Source organism: Molothrus aeneus, chromosome 15 (assembly GCF_037042795.1).
Source record: "Molothrus aeneus isolate 106 chromosome 15, BPBGC_Maene_1.0, whole genome shotgun sequence".
Taxonomy (NCBI): domain Eukaryota; kingdom Metazoa; phylum Chordata; class Aves; order Passeriformes; family Icteridae; genus Molothrus; species Molothrus aeneus.
This window is the reverse complement of record NC_089660.1, coordinates 2,157,463-2,175,387: the sequence shown is the minus strand read 5'-3', so window position 1 is coordinate 2,175,387 and position 17,925 is coordinate 2,157,463. Positions and strand designations below refer to the sequence as shown.

The window sequence follows — 17,925 nt, the reverse complement described above, 5'->3', positions numbered from 1 at the left end:
ACAGCAGGATCTGGAGGCATTTTGGGTCTGACAGACCAGGAGCAGCCTCTCCTGCCCAGGTACTGATCAACATTAAATTTAAATTAATAAGAGAAAGTCTTCTCAAGTTCAATGGTGGTCACCTCGTTTTTTCCCATGGATCATCTTAATCCTGTGCTCACCACAGCAGGATCTGGAGGCATTTTGGGTGACAAAAACCAAGGAGCAGCCTCTGACAAACCAGGAGCAGCCTCTCCTGCCCAGGTACTAATAAACATTAAATTTAAATTAATAAGAGAAAGTCCACTCAAGTTCAATGGTGGTCACCTTGATTTTCCCTATGGCTCTTAATCTTAATCCTGTGCTCACCACAGCAGGATCTGGAAGGATTTGGGGTCTGGCAAACCAGGAGCAGCCTCTCCTGCCCAGGTACTAATAAATATTAAATTTAAATTAATAAGAGAAAGTCCACTCAAGTTCAATGGTGGTCACCTCGATTTTTCCCATGGATCATCTTAATCCTGTGCTCACCACAGCAGGATCTGGAAGGATTTGAGCTCTGGCAAACCAGGAGCAGCCTCTCCTGCCCAGGTACCCCCAAGGTGGCAGCAAGCCCCAGCTCACTCCTCCCACTCTGGGCAGGACAGCTCCTGCCTCCTGGGCATGTCTGAACGCCTGGAACTTTCTGCATGGCTAAAACAAAGAGGAAAACCACACATAAAAAGCTTATCTTGAGAGATAATGTCACCAAACAGTGCCCAGTGGCCAAGGGTGGGACAGCTGCTGGCCCCAGCAGGGTTTGGCTCTAACTCAGAGGGCAGTGCCCACAGACCCTTCCCTGGCAGGCAGGAAGGGCCAGGGGGTGGAAAGCAGAAGCCACCAGGTGGGAAAGCTCCTGCCAGGGGTGGCCCTGGGTGCACCTGAGGGCAGGGCTGGCAGCCCAGCGGTGCCAGGGCACTGCAGGTGAGGGTCCCTGCAGGCTTCTCCTGGGGCTGTGCAGAGCTCCTTGAGGAGCCTGGGCTCACAGAGGGGCTCCAGAGCCCCCAGGGCCAGCCCTGTGGGGGTTTGTTCCCTGTTGGTGTTCTGAGTATCTGTGAACGCTCACGGGGTTAGGGGGAAATGCTGTGCTGGGTCTGCACTACAGCCCTGCAGCAGTCAAGGAATCTCATTGAGAGCCTTCAGGAGGTCATGGAAAGGGTTCAGACCCCTCTGCCCATCATTTGTGGGATTGTTGTGTGGGCAGGAGGGGGAAGATGGGAGGGTCAGAGCACATGGAGAGAGAGCACTTGCAAAGAGAGCTGGGGAAGGAAATGCTGTCAGCTCCCTCCTTGCCACCCATCACACCTGGCCCACCTTCTCTCACACAGTGGGAGGCTGCAGGGGCTGGGATTGTCCAGGCTGGCTCTGGGGACAGCCCAGATTTTGGGTTTTATCCGCATTAATGAATCAGTTTTAACCTGGGGGCCCAGTGCAGGGTCAGGAGCTGGACTTTGATGATCCTGGAGGGTCCCTTCCAGCTCAGGATATCCTCAGGTGATTCTGTGACACCGTGACAAGAACTGCAGCCCCCAGTGGGCACAGAGCCCTGCCATGCCCCCAGACCCACCCTGCCTGGCCCAGGGAACTTCCAAATGTGCATTTTCAACTTCCAAACGTGCATTTTTCAAGCAGCCCCCACCATTTCCTCCCAGGCTGCAGCAGTGGGGCTCTCTGTGCTTGTGGGAGCAGCTCTGGAAGCCACAGCATCCTGCTGCCACGGCCACCCCTGCACCCACGTGGCTCTGCCACGTTTCTGGGCCAGCTCTGAGGTGTCCCTGTCACCCACAGTGGAAAGCAGCCCCAGCCCAGCCTTGTGCTGGCACACAGGGGCTGCAGAGATAAGAAAACCAAATTTGCTGAAGGAAACCGTGCTGCACTTGCAGAGAGAGCTGGGGGAGGAAATGTGTCAGGTTCCTTCCTGCCACCCCTCACACCTGGCCCACCTTCTCTGCACCCAGGGTGTGCAGCTGGCACAAAGCTCCAGGGGCAGGGGGGGTTTGTAGCTGGGAGTTCCTGTGCCTGTTCTGTGCCCCTCTCAGCCAGGAGCTGCTCCCTGTGAGCAGCACCAGCACAGCTGCAGCAGCCAGGGCCCCCAGCTCCTCGGGCTCTTTCCCTTCTCCCTTTGCTGTGGTTCTGCTGAATGTGAAGGAAATTCCTGTCTGCTTTTCCTGTAAGAGGGTGCTGATGCCAGGAAAGCCCTGCTGGGCACCCCTGCGGGCACATCTGGCTCCTTCCTCTCCATGCCAGGGAGCCCTGTGGTGTCCCTGCATGTCCCTGTGGTGTCCCTGCATGTCCCTGTGGTGTCCCTGCATGTCCCTGAGGTGTCCCTGAGGTGTCCCTGCAGTGCAGCAGGGCTGGGGCCAGCTGGGACACTCCTTTTCCATGCCCTGCTCCAGTCTGGAAAACGCCCAGGTGGAAATGACTGCTCCACCAGATGGGCTCACCCAGAGCAAGGCTGAGCTGCCCCTGCTCTCTGCTGGGGGCTGAGCCACGAAATCCTTCCCAAGCTCGTTCCTGGAGCCCCACGAGGCCAGAGCAGCACCAAGACAAAAGGGGACAACACCCAAGAGCCAGTGGGAGCTGCAAAAGCCACCAGCTCCAGCTGCAGCCAGCCCTCAGCAGCCACAGAGAGGGCACAGAACAATCCAGAAGCCACCAAAAGCCTCTTGGCTGCCCCAGAGCAGCACAAATGTCAAAAGCTGGCCTGACATGGCAAATATGCTGTAGGTGGAAGTGAAATAATTCCCTCTCTGTAAGAGAAGGCTCCAGGCTTGCCAATTTTCCCTCACGGACAAGGACACCATTCAGAGACTTTAAATATAATAAACCTTTTCTGCCCCCTTTTCTGGACAAAATAACCTACAGAGAAAAATATTTGAAATCAGAAATGAAAAAAGGCTGTCCCCATAAGGGCTGGGGGGCGGAAGAAGATGCAGGGCAGGAAACAAGGAACACAAAGTTTAGGGAGTTTCAGAGTAAGAAAACTTTATGGAGAATAAAGTCAATACTCCTGGCAAAGTGCAGGGCTCCCTGCTGACCTTAAGGAAACTGGGGATGAGTTCTCCACATTGAAATCACTGCAAGATGACAAAATGTTTCCTTGGACTGCCCCCCCACAGATGGCAGAAATATTCCCATCCCTGCTGCAATTTTGGCAGCACAAATTGAAACTCCTTTGAGTTCGACCAAATGGTTTTGATGTTGCAAAAAAGCTCCTTGTGCTGCTTGGAGGGCTGTGAGTGGGATCCCTTTTCTCACCAAGTTATCAGCATTTAGAGGCCACTGAGTTCACTTTGTTACGGGATGGGAAGCAAAACTCCAGGAATGGTTTCAGATATGAACAGCAAAAAGGAAGAAGTTGCTGCTTCAGTGGGAAGATTCCCCAAGTGCCCTGTGTCAGCATCTGACAGAGATGATGCAGCTCAGGAGGGCAAAGCTCACTGGGAGAGCTGGAGTTTGACCCAGGACAAGTTTCCTGGTGGCTTTTATGGAGTCAGCAGTTCCAGCACAGCCCAGAGCCTCACCTGGCCACGAGGACAATGCAGTGAAGGGCTGGCAAAGGGCTCAATGAGTTTTCCACTGCTGCCTGGCATCTCCCTAGAAACAACAACCCCTTGTCCTAATCAGCCCCAAATTCCCAGCACAGGGTGCCTGGATCCACCACCCAACCTGAGTGTTGCTGTTTAACAATTCCAGGGCTTTTACAAACAACAACCCCTTGTCCTCATCATCCCCAAATTCCCAGCATGAAGTGCCTGGATCCACCACACAACCTGAGTGTTGCTGTTTAACAGTTCCAGGGCTTTTTAGAAACAACCCCTTGTCCTCATCATCCCCAAATTCCCAGCATGAAGTGCCTGGATCCACCACACAACCTGAGCGTTGCTGTTTAACAATTCCAGGGCTTTTACAAACAACAACCCCTTGTCCTCATCATCCCCAAATTCCCAGCATGAGGTGCCTGGATCCACCACACAACCTGAGTGTTGCTGGTTAACAGTTCCAGTGAGGGCTTTGAAGTCAATGGATCACTCCAGGCCACGAGGTCTGCAAAAGGACATCCCTCCCTCCCTGCAAATGACAACTTTCAGACTATATCTGAAACAGAATAAAGTTTAAACCTGCAAGCTATCCCTCCTTGCTGAAGCTGGATTTCAAGGCACTGTCTCCTATCCACGGGGAGTTCATAAATATTCCTGTCTATGCAAACTCTGCTCCTTAGCATTCCCTGGGAGATCCAGCAAAGTGGGAACGTGGCTTATTGCAATTCAGTCCTAAACAAAGTTTTCAGGTGCTTTGAAAACTGATTTGCCTACAAGGCTTCTTGTCTGCTCTGCTTCTCTTTTCATGAAGCTCTGGCCTCACGTTACAGCCCTGCACTGGGACTCAGCACCCAGCACTCATTCCCAAGTGCCATTTACCCTTGGGGAAACTTTAGGCAAATCCCTGTCTGTGCCTTCACTCTCAGAGCCAGGATAATGACACCAGGCCTTTTCTAAAGTGTTCCAGGGTGTGCAGATGACAAGGCTGAGCAATCACAAGGAATTATTACCTCAATAACCTCTTCATGCAACGTTATCCTGTGCAAAGGGTGGCAGACAAAGGTTTCTGTTCTCCTTTGGGCTGTCGTGTTGGTACCTGCAGGAGCACTCCTGAACTCAGCTGGGCTGTGGCAATTTGCCTGATACATAAATCGTTTTGGGGGTTGCTAAAAATCATTTGGTTTCCCTCTGTTTTAAGGGAATAGGATTTACCCAGAATAGGGTTTAGGGTCACTTGCCAGGAGGCTGAATGCCGAAGCTCACGTTCACAGCACAGAGGGGGCCTGTGGAACCTGCTGCCCAGATTTCCAGCAGAAGAAGATTCAGACCTCCAGGCCTTTGGGAATGGCCAGGCAGAGAGCAGGGAAGATGTCACACAGAGATCTGAGCCAGGGCATCCCAGCTGGCAGAGACACGGCCCCAAGGCCGGAGCAGGGGTGACCACCCTCTCCAACTGTGCTGCTCTGAACAGCAAGCTGCTGACCCTGGAAATGCAGCAAAGTGCCAAAAAGCCACTGGGCTGCATCACTTTTTCCACTTTGCAGCTCTGGCCAAGCTGAGGAGCTGCCCCTGAGGACAGGGAGGGGACCCTGCGATGTCCCTGCTGCATTCCCAGGGCCAGGCCATGCCCTGCTGCTATCTGCCCACACCTGCTCCTCTCCCACCCACCCTGCTCGAGTTCCTGGGGGTGTTTTGCGCTTCTGCCCGAATTCTGGACTGGTAGGAATTTGGAAACCGGTCCAGCAAACCCCACCCCCTCACTGCCGCTCCCAGCGGGGCTGATCCTGCGCAGCTCCCCAGCCCTGCGTGTCCCAGGGAGCTGCCAGATCCCACGGGGACTGGGATTTATGCTCCTGCAGCTGGGGCAAGGAGGAAGGGGAGGGATTGCTGTTCCTCTGGTGAGCTGTTCAGCAGAGTCTGGGATCTCTTTGTTTCCCTGGGTTTTCCCTGGGCCGCGCTCGAGTGCCGCCAGCTCGAACGACAAAGTTCAACAACTTCTGGGGGAAGTTTGGTACAAGGCTCCAGGAGCAGGAGGCCAAGTAGGAAGGGCTGCAGCTCTGCTGCCAAGTGGAGCTTTAAAGGGACACAAAGAGCCTCGGGATTCCTCAGGGACTGAGGGCTGAGCAGCCTGGAGAGCCTTGCTCTGGTCCAGCGTTCACACAAACAGATCCCCACGGGCATCCAGCCAAGCTCAGGCTGCTCACCCTGCAAGACATCCCTGCAAGTTGTGATAACCTCCCCTTGCTAAGGAAAGCTGTGGGGAATCTGAGCCTGCTACCAGCTCCCTTTTCTGTTTGTTTTAAAGCAAAGGTATTGCCAGCCTCAGAGGCTGCAGATGCTTTGCATAGCCCAGCAGTCGAGCGCATGGGATAATGAACGTTTCTTTATGCTACAGGATTTTCAAGAATGCCCAAATCTCCAGTCAACATCCATATCAAAGGGGGAGCAATCCCAAAAGTCCCTGGCTGAGCAGGTCAGGGCCTGCCCACAGCAAATGCAAAGGGCTTTTTTAAGGTGAGTACAAAGAGCAGCACAGAGCTGGAGTGTCTGTGCCAGCTGTAGGAGCCTGTACCCACACAGGAGAAACCCTAAGCTGATTCAATGAGCCATTCCCCAAAAGGCCCAGGCAGGCAGGGTTACCTGCACGGTGCAGTCACCCCTGCTTTGATCTCCAGGAAAGGGCTGCTTGTTCAAAAACCCTTTTGCCATGGCAACCGTGGGGCAGGGAGAAGCAGGGAGGGGGAGACAACTCCCCAGGGCTTCCCTGGAAAAGCTGTCCCAGCACCAGCACGGTGCTTCAACACCTGGGGCCAAATGATGTTTTAATATCATTGGATTTCTAGAGCTATCCCGAATTTCTAGAGCTTCCTGGAGCATCTCAGGCTCCTGGGTTTGCTGCTGGGCTGCCTGGGCACAGCCACCATCCCCTGGGAGCAGAGGTTTCCTGCAGGAGAGGTCGGGTTCTTCACAGCAAACAAAACTCTCCTCCCCTGTGTGTTATCACTGCTCTGGCTGGGAACAGCACAGGGCTTCAGCAGCAGCAGCAGCACATCAAAAGTTCCTCCCTTCCTCTGAGGTCTCAGCCTGGCTTTTTGTTGTTGTTTTGGAAGGGGGGAAAAAAAGACTCCCAAACAGGCAGCCCTCGAGAGGGACACAAAACACAAGAGCTGCTGTGTTCCTTTCCCATGCTGTAATAATTATCAGCGAAAATTCTGTTCTAAGCAAGCAAACCCCCCCCTTTCAGCCCCATTCCTAAGCCACAAATAACTTTAAAAAGTCCCCATTTTAAAAGCTGTGTTATCTTGGGTGAGGGGGATTTGCTTCTGTGTTTCCAAGTCCTGCATCACAGTGCAGGAAAAGAGAATTTCAAATGTGTCCCAGCCACAAGGACTCAAACCAAACTCTTTAAAACTCTTTAAAAGAAAGCATGAGAATCTCAGCTTTCATTCAGTGCCCCCATTTCCAGCAGCCAGGATTTATGCAAAAGAACACGAAATGCCACGGGGCTTGTAATAAAAATAAAATAAAATCCTGAAAGCTCCCACCAGGGCAGTTCTGCAGCTTCCCTGGGCTGTTTTCAAGCAGCACAAGACTTCTTGGCCTTGCCATGAGCAAGGAAAAGGAGGTGGAGGGGGATGGAATGAGATAGGAGCTGCTGGCAGGGCACAGCCTCTCTGCAGAGGATTTAAATGCCAAGAAAGGTCGTGCTGGATGCTGTTATCCCACCAGATCTATTCCTGGGAACTCACTGGGGTTCTCCCAACCCTTGCTCACAGTGGGCTTTGCTCCATCCCACACAAGAACTGGGGTTTTCCTCCTTTTACACTTAACACCAACCAGGTACAAAACCCAGAGGAACTCTCTGGTTTGTGCTTTCCTTCCAGTGCTGTGGATTTCTGCCACCTCCCCTTGCACAGAGAGGTCTTTTGCTCCACAAATATTTCATGGCCCCTCCTGGCTGCTGGAGCACAAAGCCAGAGCCTGGCAGAGGAGCCAGGGGGACCTGACCCAGCCCAGGAGGAGCAGAGGGTTCCTCACACATTTCCCTTGTGAAGCCAAGGAAAGAGCAGCCAGAGTGATTTAGGAAGAGCCCCTCTGAGGCTGAGCCTGCCTGTGGCACTGTGAATTATTCAAGCTGCTGTCATCCAGGAGCTTGGGCACATCTGGAGCTGCTCACTTGGAATGTTCTCTTTCCATGCTGGGCTGTGAGGAGCAAGGAAGCCACAGAGGGCTCCTGACCAGACAGGCACCCCCAGAGGTTTTATCCAGAGCCACTCTGAGAATCCAGGCACCCAGCATGCAAACGATCCAGGAAAATGCTGCTTCAAACAACTGCACAGACAGCAATGAGGATGGGATGTGGGCAGAGCAATAGAAGCTGCTGTTTATATTTGGATGCAAATTTTCCCCAGCAGCACCGGTCACCAAGCAGTGGAAGGTTTGGACTTCAGGGAAAATCTGGTAGGGACTAAAAGCCTTGCAGAAATAAAAGAGCCTGGCTTAATGACTGCTCTCCAAGCCAGGAAAACACTGGAGCATTAATAAAACCAGCCTGAGCACTGAAATGCAAATGCTACTCCAAAAATGAAATAAAGAGAAGGATCCTGCTCCCAGAACACTTCTGGGGCTGCAAGGGTGGGTTTGACAGAACCCCAGGCCCTGCCCTGGTGGGGAGCCCCACACAGGAGGCTCCTGTGGCAGAGTTTAATTTTGGCAGGTCCCAAAGCCCTCCCTGGACAAAGGGACTCTGCAATCCCTTTCCTCCAGGGAGGAAGGAAGGCAAAGCTTCCTTGGCTTTGGGAGGGGGCTGACATTTCAGAAAAGAGCAGGGGCCACGTGGAAGATGCAGGCAGAGCAGAGAGGTGAAGCCAGGAGAGGGTGGCAGAGGAAGCAGCCTCATCTCTCACCCCAGCTCAGGCTGGGTTTGCCTTTTTACTTTAGCCCAGATTAATCCTGCTGCACTTGCAGTCCATCCAAATCCCAAGTCCCCTCCTAGGAGGGATGTTTGTCCTTCCCTTCCTTAGCAGAACACATATTTACCTTGCTCTTTAACACACCAGGGCTCAGAATCCATCCAAAATACCAAGGGGACAACTCAGCTCCCTCGAGACCAGAAGTGAGAGCAGAAACACCCCAGCACTCCAAGCTGGGTGTCCCACAGAGCTCAGGGGCTTTAGCCATGGATTTTTAACAAAGGAAACACGTGCTGACAATGCAGAAGGTGCCTGCAGAAGCAGCCCAATGAAACATCCCTCTCCTGCACTGCTGGAGCCAGGAGTGAGCCAGGCTGGGACTGGCACCACAGGCAGGGACTGGCAGCTCCAACAGCTCAGCTCACCCCAGGGCAAGCCCCAAAAGCTGAGATCTCCGCTTTAACTCTGGTAAATCTACTCAGGGAGGCCACAAAGGTATCTGAGATGTTAAAAACAGGAAGGAAGAAGCAGCAGAGCTGCTGAATGCAGCCTTTGCCACTCTCGTGACTTCCTGCAGTTCAAGGAGGAGCAGATGAACTGAGATGGGTTTGGAAATGCTCCTGTTCACCTGATTTCCACAATCCTCACCCAGAGCACCCAAGGGCTCACTCCCTCAGCCTCTCCATGCCCTGCACAGAGCATAGGAAGGAGGTGCCTTTCACACTCAGCTTCCTCAGCTTCCTCTGCTGCCTTTCACACTCAGCTGCCTCTGCTGCCAGGCACTCTGAGAGAGCAGCAGGCAGGGGAAATAAAAAAAACCATATTTAAACCTGCTGGGCTAGGGAGAGAGCTGCAGGAACCTGCTCTTCCAGCCCTTGCACCAACCCACTCCCCTGCATTTCATGGTTCCTGCATCTCCACAATGGAGCAGCTCAGGTGCCTCTGCATGGCAAGGGCTGAGCCCCAAATCAGCCCCAAATCCAGAAAATCACTTGGAAGAGTCATCCTTCCAGCTGGTGTCTTAAAAGAGAGGGGAACTTACTGGTGATGCTTTTTCTCCCTTTACAAACCCTTACTGGTGGAGAAAGCACAACTCCAACTTCCCTGTGAAATCCCTTGGCCTTCCCTCAGGTTTTTACCAGCAGCTTTAGTGAGAAGAGGGTTTGGTGATGAAGACAGCAGGGAAAATCCAGGCCCTGAGCACAGAGTGAGCTGATGACTCATTTCTGATGCTCAAGCAGCTCCAGACAGAGGTTTTGTTCACCATGAGAGCCCTTTTGTCTGAGCAAGGGCAGGATGTGCCAGGCCAGCCTTACCCAGAGTTTGCCATCCCAGTAGAAGGCTCCCAGCAGTTTGACGATGTGGGGGTGGTCACAGGTGGCCAGGATCTCAATCTCCACCATGTAATCCTCCAGCTCATCCTCGCTCTTGGTCTCGATGACCTTGGCAGCTGCCAGAGCTCCCGTTTCCTTGTTCTTGGCCTGGAAGGAAAAGCCAGGGTGAGTCCAGAGAAAGTGAGGAGCACCAAATTCCTGAGCTCTGGAATCTGCTCCCTGGACACCTCCAGGGATGGGCACTCCACCAGCAGCTTTGGGGTTTGGGTGTTTTTAACATTTATCACTGGTACTCAATATAAAAAAATTGCCCTTTGCTATGTTGAAAACTCCCTTTTTATTTATGTTGATGAAAATCTCCATTTATTGAGCCCATTTATTTTATTTTATGTTGATGGCAAACTGAGCTGTCAGTGTGTGCTCACAGCCCAGCAAGCCGAGCATTAGGATTGAAAATTGCACAGCAATTCACAAATACCTGCCACAAAATGCTATAAAGTGTAGGAGGCTTTTACCACTGACCATTCCATGGATGGCTCCTGTAAATTAAGGAGCTCCAGTTCCTGCTCAGCTTGGCTGGCCCCAGCCATCACACCAGGAGAGAAACCTGCAGGGGCATTTCTGCATCCCAAAGCTGCCCACAGAGTGGCTGGATCCTCCTTCCTCCCTCCAGGCTGCAAAGCCCAAACCACTTCCCACCACAGGGAGAGGGAAACTTTTAGCAAAGGAGATGCAGCCTGTTGTTTGTAGCATGGGGGGGGGGGGGGAAAGGAAGCAATGAAACCTCAAAGTGCAGAAGCTCTCTGATGATACCACAGGTGAATTACTAGAAATCCTGAACATGCAGATAATCCAACCAAGATCTATCTGAGAGTGCAGCCAGGTGGGGATGGCACTCTGCTCCCAGGGACAGGGACAGGAGGAGAGGGAATGGCTCAGGCTGGGCCAGGGCAGGCTCAGGGTGGGCACAGCAGGAATTTCCCCATGGAAAGGGGGCTCAGGGCAGGCTCAGGGTGGGCACAGCAGGAATTTCCCCATGGAAAGGGGGCTCAGGGCAGGCTCAGGGTGGGCACCAGCAGGAATTTCCCCATGGAAAGGGGGCTCAGGACAGGCTCAGGGTGGACATCAGCAGGAATTTCCCCATGGAAAGGGGGCTCAGGGCAGGCTCAGGGTGGGCACAGCAGGAATTTCCCCATGGAAAGGGGGCTCAGGGTGGGCACTGCAGGAATTTCCCCATGGAAAGGGGGCTCAGGGCAGGCTCAGGGTGGGCACCAGCAGGAATTTCCCCATGAAAAGGGGGCTCAGGACAGGCTCAGGGTGGGCACTGCAGGAATTTCCCCATGGAAAGGGGGCTCAGGCACTGGCACTGCCCAGGGAGGGTTTGGATCCCCGTCCCTGGAGGTGTCCAAGGAAGGGCTGGGGGTGGCACTTGGTGGGGATGGGGCACAGCTTGGATTTGATGATGTTGAAAGCCTCTTCCAGCCTCACTGGTTCTGTGCCTGTGTAAACCCCCAGCCCAGCTGCAGCAGGAGATGTGTCACACGTGGCAGAGGGGTGAGACAGGAGCTGCTGACTCAGGAGCATCCAGACATTGCCAGAAGCTCCTTGAGCCAGCAGCTCACCCACTGCTCCCCACTGCCACCACTCCACCTCCTGCCCCCTTTTCCTCCCCTCTCCCCCAGGGGAACGATTCCCACTGTGCATGGAATCCCTGCAGGAGCCGGCCAGGCTCTGCTCGTGACCTTTCTCCCCACTCTGCAGTTTCCATCTCTGTGTTTGGAAAACCCTCAGGAGGATGAATTCCTGCTGCAAACACCACAAGCCCCTCTGAACAGCTTCACACAGCTTGGGTGACAGGAATATTGGGCAAATCATTCAGCAGAGGGAGGAACATGAGGGATCTCTGCTGTGTTCTGAAGCGTTGCTGCATTCCAGGAGCTGGCAGGGACAGCAGTGTCCTCCTTACCCAGGGGACAAATCCATTTCCATCTGGGCTCACTGCCCACACTCAGGCCAGCAGCTCCTGCTGCTTTCAGGGGAAATTAGGGGGTTTCTTCAGCTCAGCTCAGCTGGGTTCTCACCCAGCCACCAGCAGATGCTCTCACACAGAGGGCAGGGCAGGGGGAAACGTGGAAGGAGCACGGGGAGAAGCTCAGCCCTTCCAAACAGGAGCCAGAAGTGCCCCACTGTGTTTGCTCTGCACTCACAGAGCTGGGAGAGCTCCAAGGAGGGGAAGTAAATATTGTGAGAAGAGGTGGGGCTTCCCCTGGAGCTTTGCTTCCCACCGGAGGGGCCCTGCCAGCCCAGCCCCTGCAGGATGCTGGGGCCCTGCAGCACCTGGAGAGAGCCAGGAGCAGAGCAGGAGCTGGGCTGGGGTCAGGGTCTGCAAGGCTGCAGACTGGGGTGGGAGAGGGAGCACAGCCCAGCCCGGCCTGGCCCACTGCTATTGCTGCATCCCTGGGGAGCAGCCAGGGCCCAGCCGGGCACAGGCACCTCTGCATCCCCAGCCCATGTGAGCTGGGCTGAACAGGGCTTCACAGAATTCACAGAATTCACAGAATCACACAGAATTCACAGAATCACACAGAGAATCACACAGAGAATTCACAGAGAATTCACAGAGAATCACACACAATCACACACAGAATCCACGCACAGAATCCACAGAATCACAGTCACACACAGAATTCACAGAATCACACAGAATTCAGAGAATTCACACACAGAATTCAAAGAGAATCACACACAATCACACACAGAATTCACAGAATCACACAGAATTCAGAGAATCACACAGAATCACACAGAGAATTCACAGAGAATCACACACAATCATACACAGAATCACACACACAGAATCCACACACAGAATTCACAGAATCACAGAGAATCACACAGAATCCATGCACAGAATCCACAGAATCACACAGAGAATTCACAGAGAATTATACACAATCACACAGAATTCACACACAGAATTCACAGAATCACTGGGTTGGGAGAGACCTTCAAGCTCATCGAGTCCAACCCAGCCCCAACCCCTCAGCTCAACCCTGGCACCCAGTGCCACATCCAGGCTTTGTTAAACACCCCCAGGGATGGGGACTCCACCACCTCCCTGGGCAGAACATTCCAGAACTTTGTCACTCTTTGTGTAAAACACTTTTTCCTGATATCCAACCTACATTTCCCTTGAATGGTGCTCAGCCACCCTTCCCCATGTCCCTGAGCTCCTGAGGGACCCAAAGGGAGCACTCCCCATGTCCCACGTCTCCCCAGCTGGCACAGGCAGGTCCCAGCTTGGGCACCCATAGGAAATGAAAGCAGCACCTCCAAGGAAAAGCCAGCTGAGGACATGTGGAGCAGCAGGGTGACACGGGCAGGCTGGCACAGGGGTGGGCTGGGCATGACCCTGTCCTGATGTCACTGCTGCAACCCAGGGCTCTTCCCAGGAGGGACCAAACTGAGCCTCAGGATGGCAGGAGGAGACCACGGGGTGAGCAGGAGGCTTTGGAGCATGATCTCCCCTGCAGTGCAGAGCAGGCACTGCTGACCCCAGCCTGCAGCTTTGGGAGGACCAACACTGGCACAGGCTGGGCAGTCCAGCCCTGCCTGAGGTGCCCATGGCCCGCTCTGGGCCCAGATTCCAGCTGTCCTGTTCCATCCACGCGGGGCAGAGGGAGATGCACAGTGCCTGGCACGGGCAATCCTGCACTGAGCCCAGCAGGTCACCCTGGGCACCATGAAAGCTTTGAATTCCAAGGATTTCTGCCCCTTTCTCTCCATCTGCTCATCCCAGGTTACAGCCCCATCCCAGACTGCAAAACCCCAAAAACTGCTGGATGCCAGCTCCATCTTTAGCTCCTCCACTCCTGGGCATCTCAATCCTACAGATAATTTGTCCTTGGGGTGTTAATTAGCACAAACAAATAAAAAAATCTGAGCAGAGAGCTGCCAGCACGGTGCCCAGGAGGTGCTGCTGAACTCCAGGGGGGTTCATTACAGCCATCTCAACCCCAAAAACCCCTCGTGGCCAGCAGCAGCCCCTGAGCAAGTGCTCGGTGCACAGGCCAGTGCAGGAGCAGGGCTGGAATGTGCATTCCACAAATGTCACATAAAAGTTACTCAGTAAACTGAGAGAGGAGAGGAAACAGGAGCAGGAAACAGGGGAAAGGATCTCCCTGCAGAGCCCTGGGACACAGGGGGTGCTGGCCCAAGCCCTGGGATGCCAGGAGAGGTGCCAGGGATGAGCAGGATTGCTCACCACAGGAAAGCACCGCTGGGTTTTGGTGGGTCTGAGGGGTGAGAGGTGCCTGCTCAGGTGACAGAAGTGACTCTTTGGCCTCTGCCTGTGACTCAGCCCGCAGCTATTGTGAAATCCCAGCGTGACAAGCACAGGAACTATTTTAAGCCCTGAAAGAACCCATTCGGGGAAGGCTGGAGGGTTCAGCAGGGCCAGTTTCTAGGTGAGGCACAGGAAACCCTCCCTGAGCTCTCACTGGCACAGAAAGCAGAACTGAGAGCCCCCCCCAAGGGCTTCATTCAGCTCCTTTGCAGCCCCCAGGCCACGGGGTCACCCTCCACAGGCTGCCATGCCACCGCATTCCTGTGTCAGCTCCTCTCCCCTCCCTGTCCCCATGCCAGGAGAGCTGATGGCTCAGATGTCACCAGGACAGAGGCCCAGGAGGAGCCTGGAGCTCCCAGGGATGCTCAGCTGGGGGGTGATAGCTGGGCCTGCCCCACCCCACTCCTGCTCCCAGGGATGGCATCATGATTAATGATTACATCATGATTAATAATTGCCTCCTGATGAACCTGGCCCGAGCTCCCTGCATCAATAAACAAACACAGCACGGCCAGGCTCGAGCCAGTGCTCGTGGTGCTGTCAGAGAATCAATGGGAGCTGCAGTGGGGGCAGGCTGGGAAAGTTGGGGCTGTTCTGCCTGGAGGAGTGAAGCTTTGGGGTGACCTCACTGGGGCCTTCCAGTGCCTGAAGAACCGCCAAAAAATTAAAAATAGAGGGGCTGTTCCTCAGGAATGGGAGTGATGGAACACGGGAATGGCTTCACACTGACAGAGCAGGGCTAGGTGGGACTTTGGGAATTAGGAATTGTTCCCTGTCAGGGTGGGCAGGCCCTGGCACAGGTGCCCAGAGCAGCTGGGGCTGCCCCTGGATCCCTGGCAGTGCCCAAGGCCAGGCTGGATGGATTTGAAGCACCTGGGGCAGTGCAAGGTGTCCCTGCCATGGCAGGGGTGGAACGGGATGAGCTTCAGGGTTCCTTCCATCCAAACCATTCCATGGCTTCCAAGCCTATCAGGCCCCTGGAACCATGAATGAATCCTATTTGGGGTTTTGTTGAAATGCTGGATTCAGACCCTGGTGACCCAGGGGACAGCAGCACAGCCCCAGCACAGCCCCAGCACAGCCCCAGCCCTGCTGCTCTGGCAGCTGTGGCAACATTTCAGCAAGAGGCAAGGGGAAGTGGCTTATGAAACACCCCAAAAACCGTTAAAGAAAAACCCCATTAAAAAGCAGAAATGCCTTCCTTTGGTTATACAAGCTGAGGGCAGGAAAGCAGCCCCAGCAGAGAGCTCAGCTGCAGCCACAGCCCCTGGGCAGCCCTGCCAAACAAAAGTGTGAGCAAAGCTGAGCACAACCAGCCCTCCTGGCCCTCAAAGGCCAGCAAAGGGCGCAGAGATGAGAAGCCCAGAGAGCAGCAGAGCTGCTGCACGTGATGTTCCAGAGCTTGCACCCAAAGAGCCACAGAGGCACAGAGAGGGGGCTGGGAACACCCACAGAGCGCAGGCACAGCTCCTGGGCCATGCAAACAAACAGGCAAGGTTTGAGGAGGGGGAAGTTCCACACTGACCCAGCAGCTTCAGCCTAAAATAAAAAAGTGACAATGCCCAATTTTGCCCTTGATTTATTCTAATGAAAATGAATGGATTTACAGCATGGACAAAAAGGTCCCGACTGCAGTGATTCTGCAATATGTTGTAATATATTTATTGTTCATTAGAACAAATTAGTAAACATTATTTATCAAATGTTTCCAGTTGCACGTCCAACATTCTGTGCATCAAAAAGGAATTTCCAGCTTTTCCCTTCTATCCAAATGCCATAAACATAATTAATCATTCAGCAGCTACCCCCTTATTTCTCAAATCAAAGTGAATTTTCTCATGCCTGATAGCTGAGAGCACCCAGCATCCTTCAAATCACCAGTCCCTGGGAAAGCACCGTGCTCCAAGGGAGCATTCCTGGCCCTGTCTGCATTCAGACAACGCCACAACATTGAAAAAAAATTAAAAAATAGAGGGGGAAAAAGCCTTTCAGCCAGTTCTGAGTTTCCTAGCAACTCCCTGCTCCAAGCTTGGTGCACAGAGGGCTGTGGGAGCAGGGGCTGGATGGCTGAGACACCCCAGAGCCAGGGAGGGGCTTTGGGCTGGCTCTGGCAGGGCTGGCTGGCTGGCAGCCCTCTCTCCCTGGGCTGGCAAGCACCAGCTCAGCAAGGCCCTGGCAGGGCAAAGTAACACTCAGCTCTTCCCTGTCCCCAGGGCTGCTAGGGCGGCCCAGCACTGCTGGCACTGCCCTCTGCAGAAGAAATGCAGGGCAGGAGCAGCAGATCCAGCTGTGAGGAGAACCAGGAGCAGCTGCTGGGCACAGCCTCCTTCCCTGCCTGTCCCACCTCCCCAGACAGCACAGAGAGCAAAGCAAGACAGGAGCCCTGGGGCAGGAGGTGAGAAATGCCAGCAAGGTTGTCACAGACAACTTTTATGAAAAATCCTTTCCTTAGGATTTTTCCTCCTGAGAAGCTGAGGGGCCTCAGGAACAAAATGTAACCAATGGTTATCTGCTGCTGTGGGATGCAACAGGTGCATTTGGGATTGGGCTCATGTGGTTGTTTCTAATTAATGGCCAATCACAGTCCAGCTGTCTCGGACACAGAGCCAGAGCCACAAACCTTTGTTATCATTTTTTGCTATTCTTAGCCAGCCTTCTGATGAAACCTTTTCTTCTATTCTTTTAGCACAGTTTTAATGTAATATATATCATAAAACAATAACACAAGCCTTCTGAAACATGGAGTCAGATCCTCATCTCTTCCCTCATCCTGGGACCCCTGTGAGCACGGTCACACAGGTCCCTCTGTGCTGCCTGAAGGGAGGTGGCCCTGAGGGGCTTTTCTGCAGCCAGGAGAGAAGCAGAGAGCGCAGCTGCAGCAGGAACAGAGCCACGGCTGTGCCCTGTGCCAGGGACACGCGGCCCCTTCCAGCCCCAGCCCGGGGTGGCACATCCAGACCCTGCCCTTGGGGAGCTGCCCCCTCCTTTCCCACGGGAGCAGAGCGTGCCCTGGCTCTCCTGCTCAATCTCTGCTGCCTCTGCATTCAGGCTGGGCCAGGCTGGCAGTGCCAGGGGATGGGGACACAGCACGGCCACCCCCAGAGCCCCTGGGGACACCAAACCACCTGAGAACCCCACGTCTACAGCAGCACTCCACGGACAGGAAAAGAACCTTTTCTCCAAGGAAATGGGATTCTCAGGAGACAAAATATTTACAAAATCAGGGAGGAGCTTTTCTGGGCAGCAGTTGCCACGTGCTGAGGGTGAAAGGCTGATCTGAGCTCTCATGGCAGCAGCAGTGCCAGGATCTGGGCTGTGCCACTGAAGTCATTGCCCAAATATTTAGGCCATGGAGAGCTGTCCCTGTCCCCTGTCACACAGAGACAGCCACAGAGCACAGGGCTGCAGCAGGGACAGAGCATCCCACACTTCCATCACCTGCAAGCGAAAATCAGGTTTAAAGTTCAGCCAGGTTTAACATTGTTAAACCTTCCCAAGCAAAAAGATTTTAAGGAAACCCTTCAGCAGTTCTGAAGGACAAGACCATGATCTGATCTTACTTTTTTTTTTGTGGCCAATCAGCTCAAACTTCCCCTGTTTCTGTTTTCCTTCCCTTTTCTTTTTCAAAGTTAACTCGGCAGATTAACATCTCTGTGACACCCTTTCCAGGAATTAAAGTGTAGAATCACAGAACGATTTGGGCTGGAAGGGACCTTAAAGCTCATTTTGTTGCCATGGGCAGGGACACCTTGCACTATCCCAGGTGGCTCCAA

General features: G+C 53.7%; 1 protein-coding gene across 1 annotated transcript in view; it reads right to left on the bottom strand.

Annotated features, from left to right (window-relative positions):
- The window catches only part of STK10 (serine/threonine kinase 10), a 46,180-nt gene that overhangs the window by 23,416 nt on the left and 4,839 nt on the right, over positions 1-17,925 (bottom strand). The window contains exon 2 of the mRNA XM_066560030.1: positions 9,790-9,954. Coding sequence (XP_066416127.1) covers positions 9,790-9,954 — 165 coding nt within the window. The remainder of the gene's footprint in view (positions 1-9,789; positions 9,955-17,925) is intronic.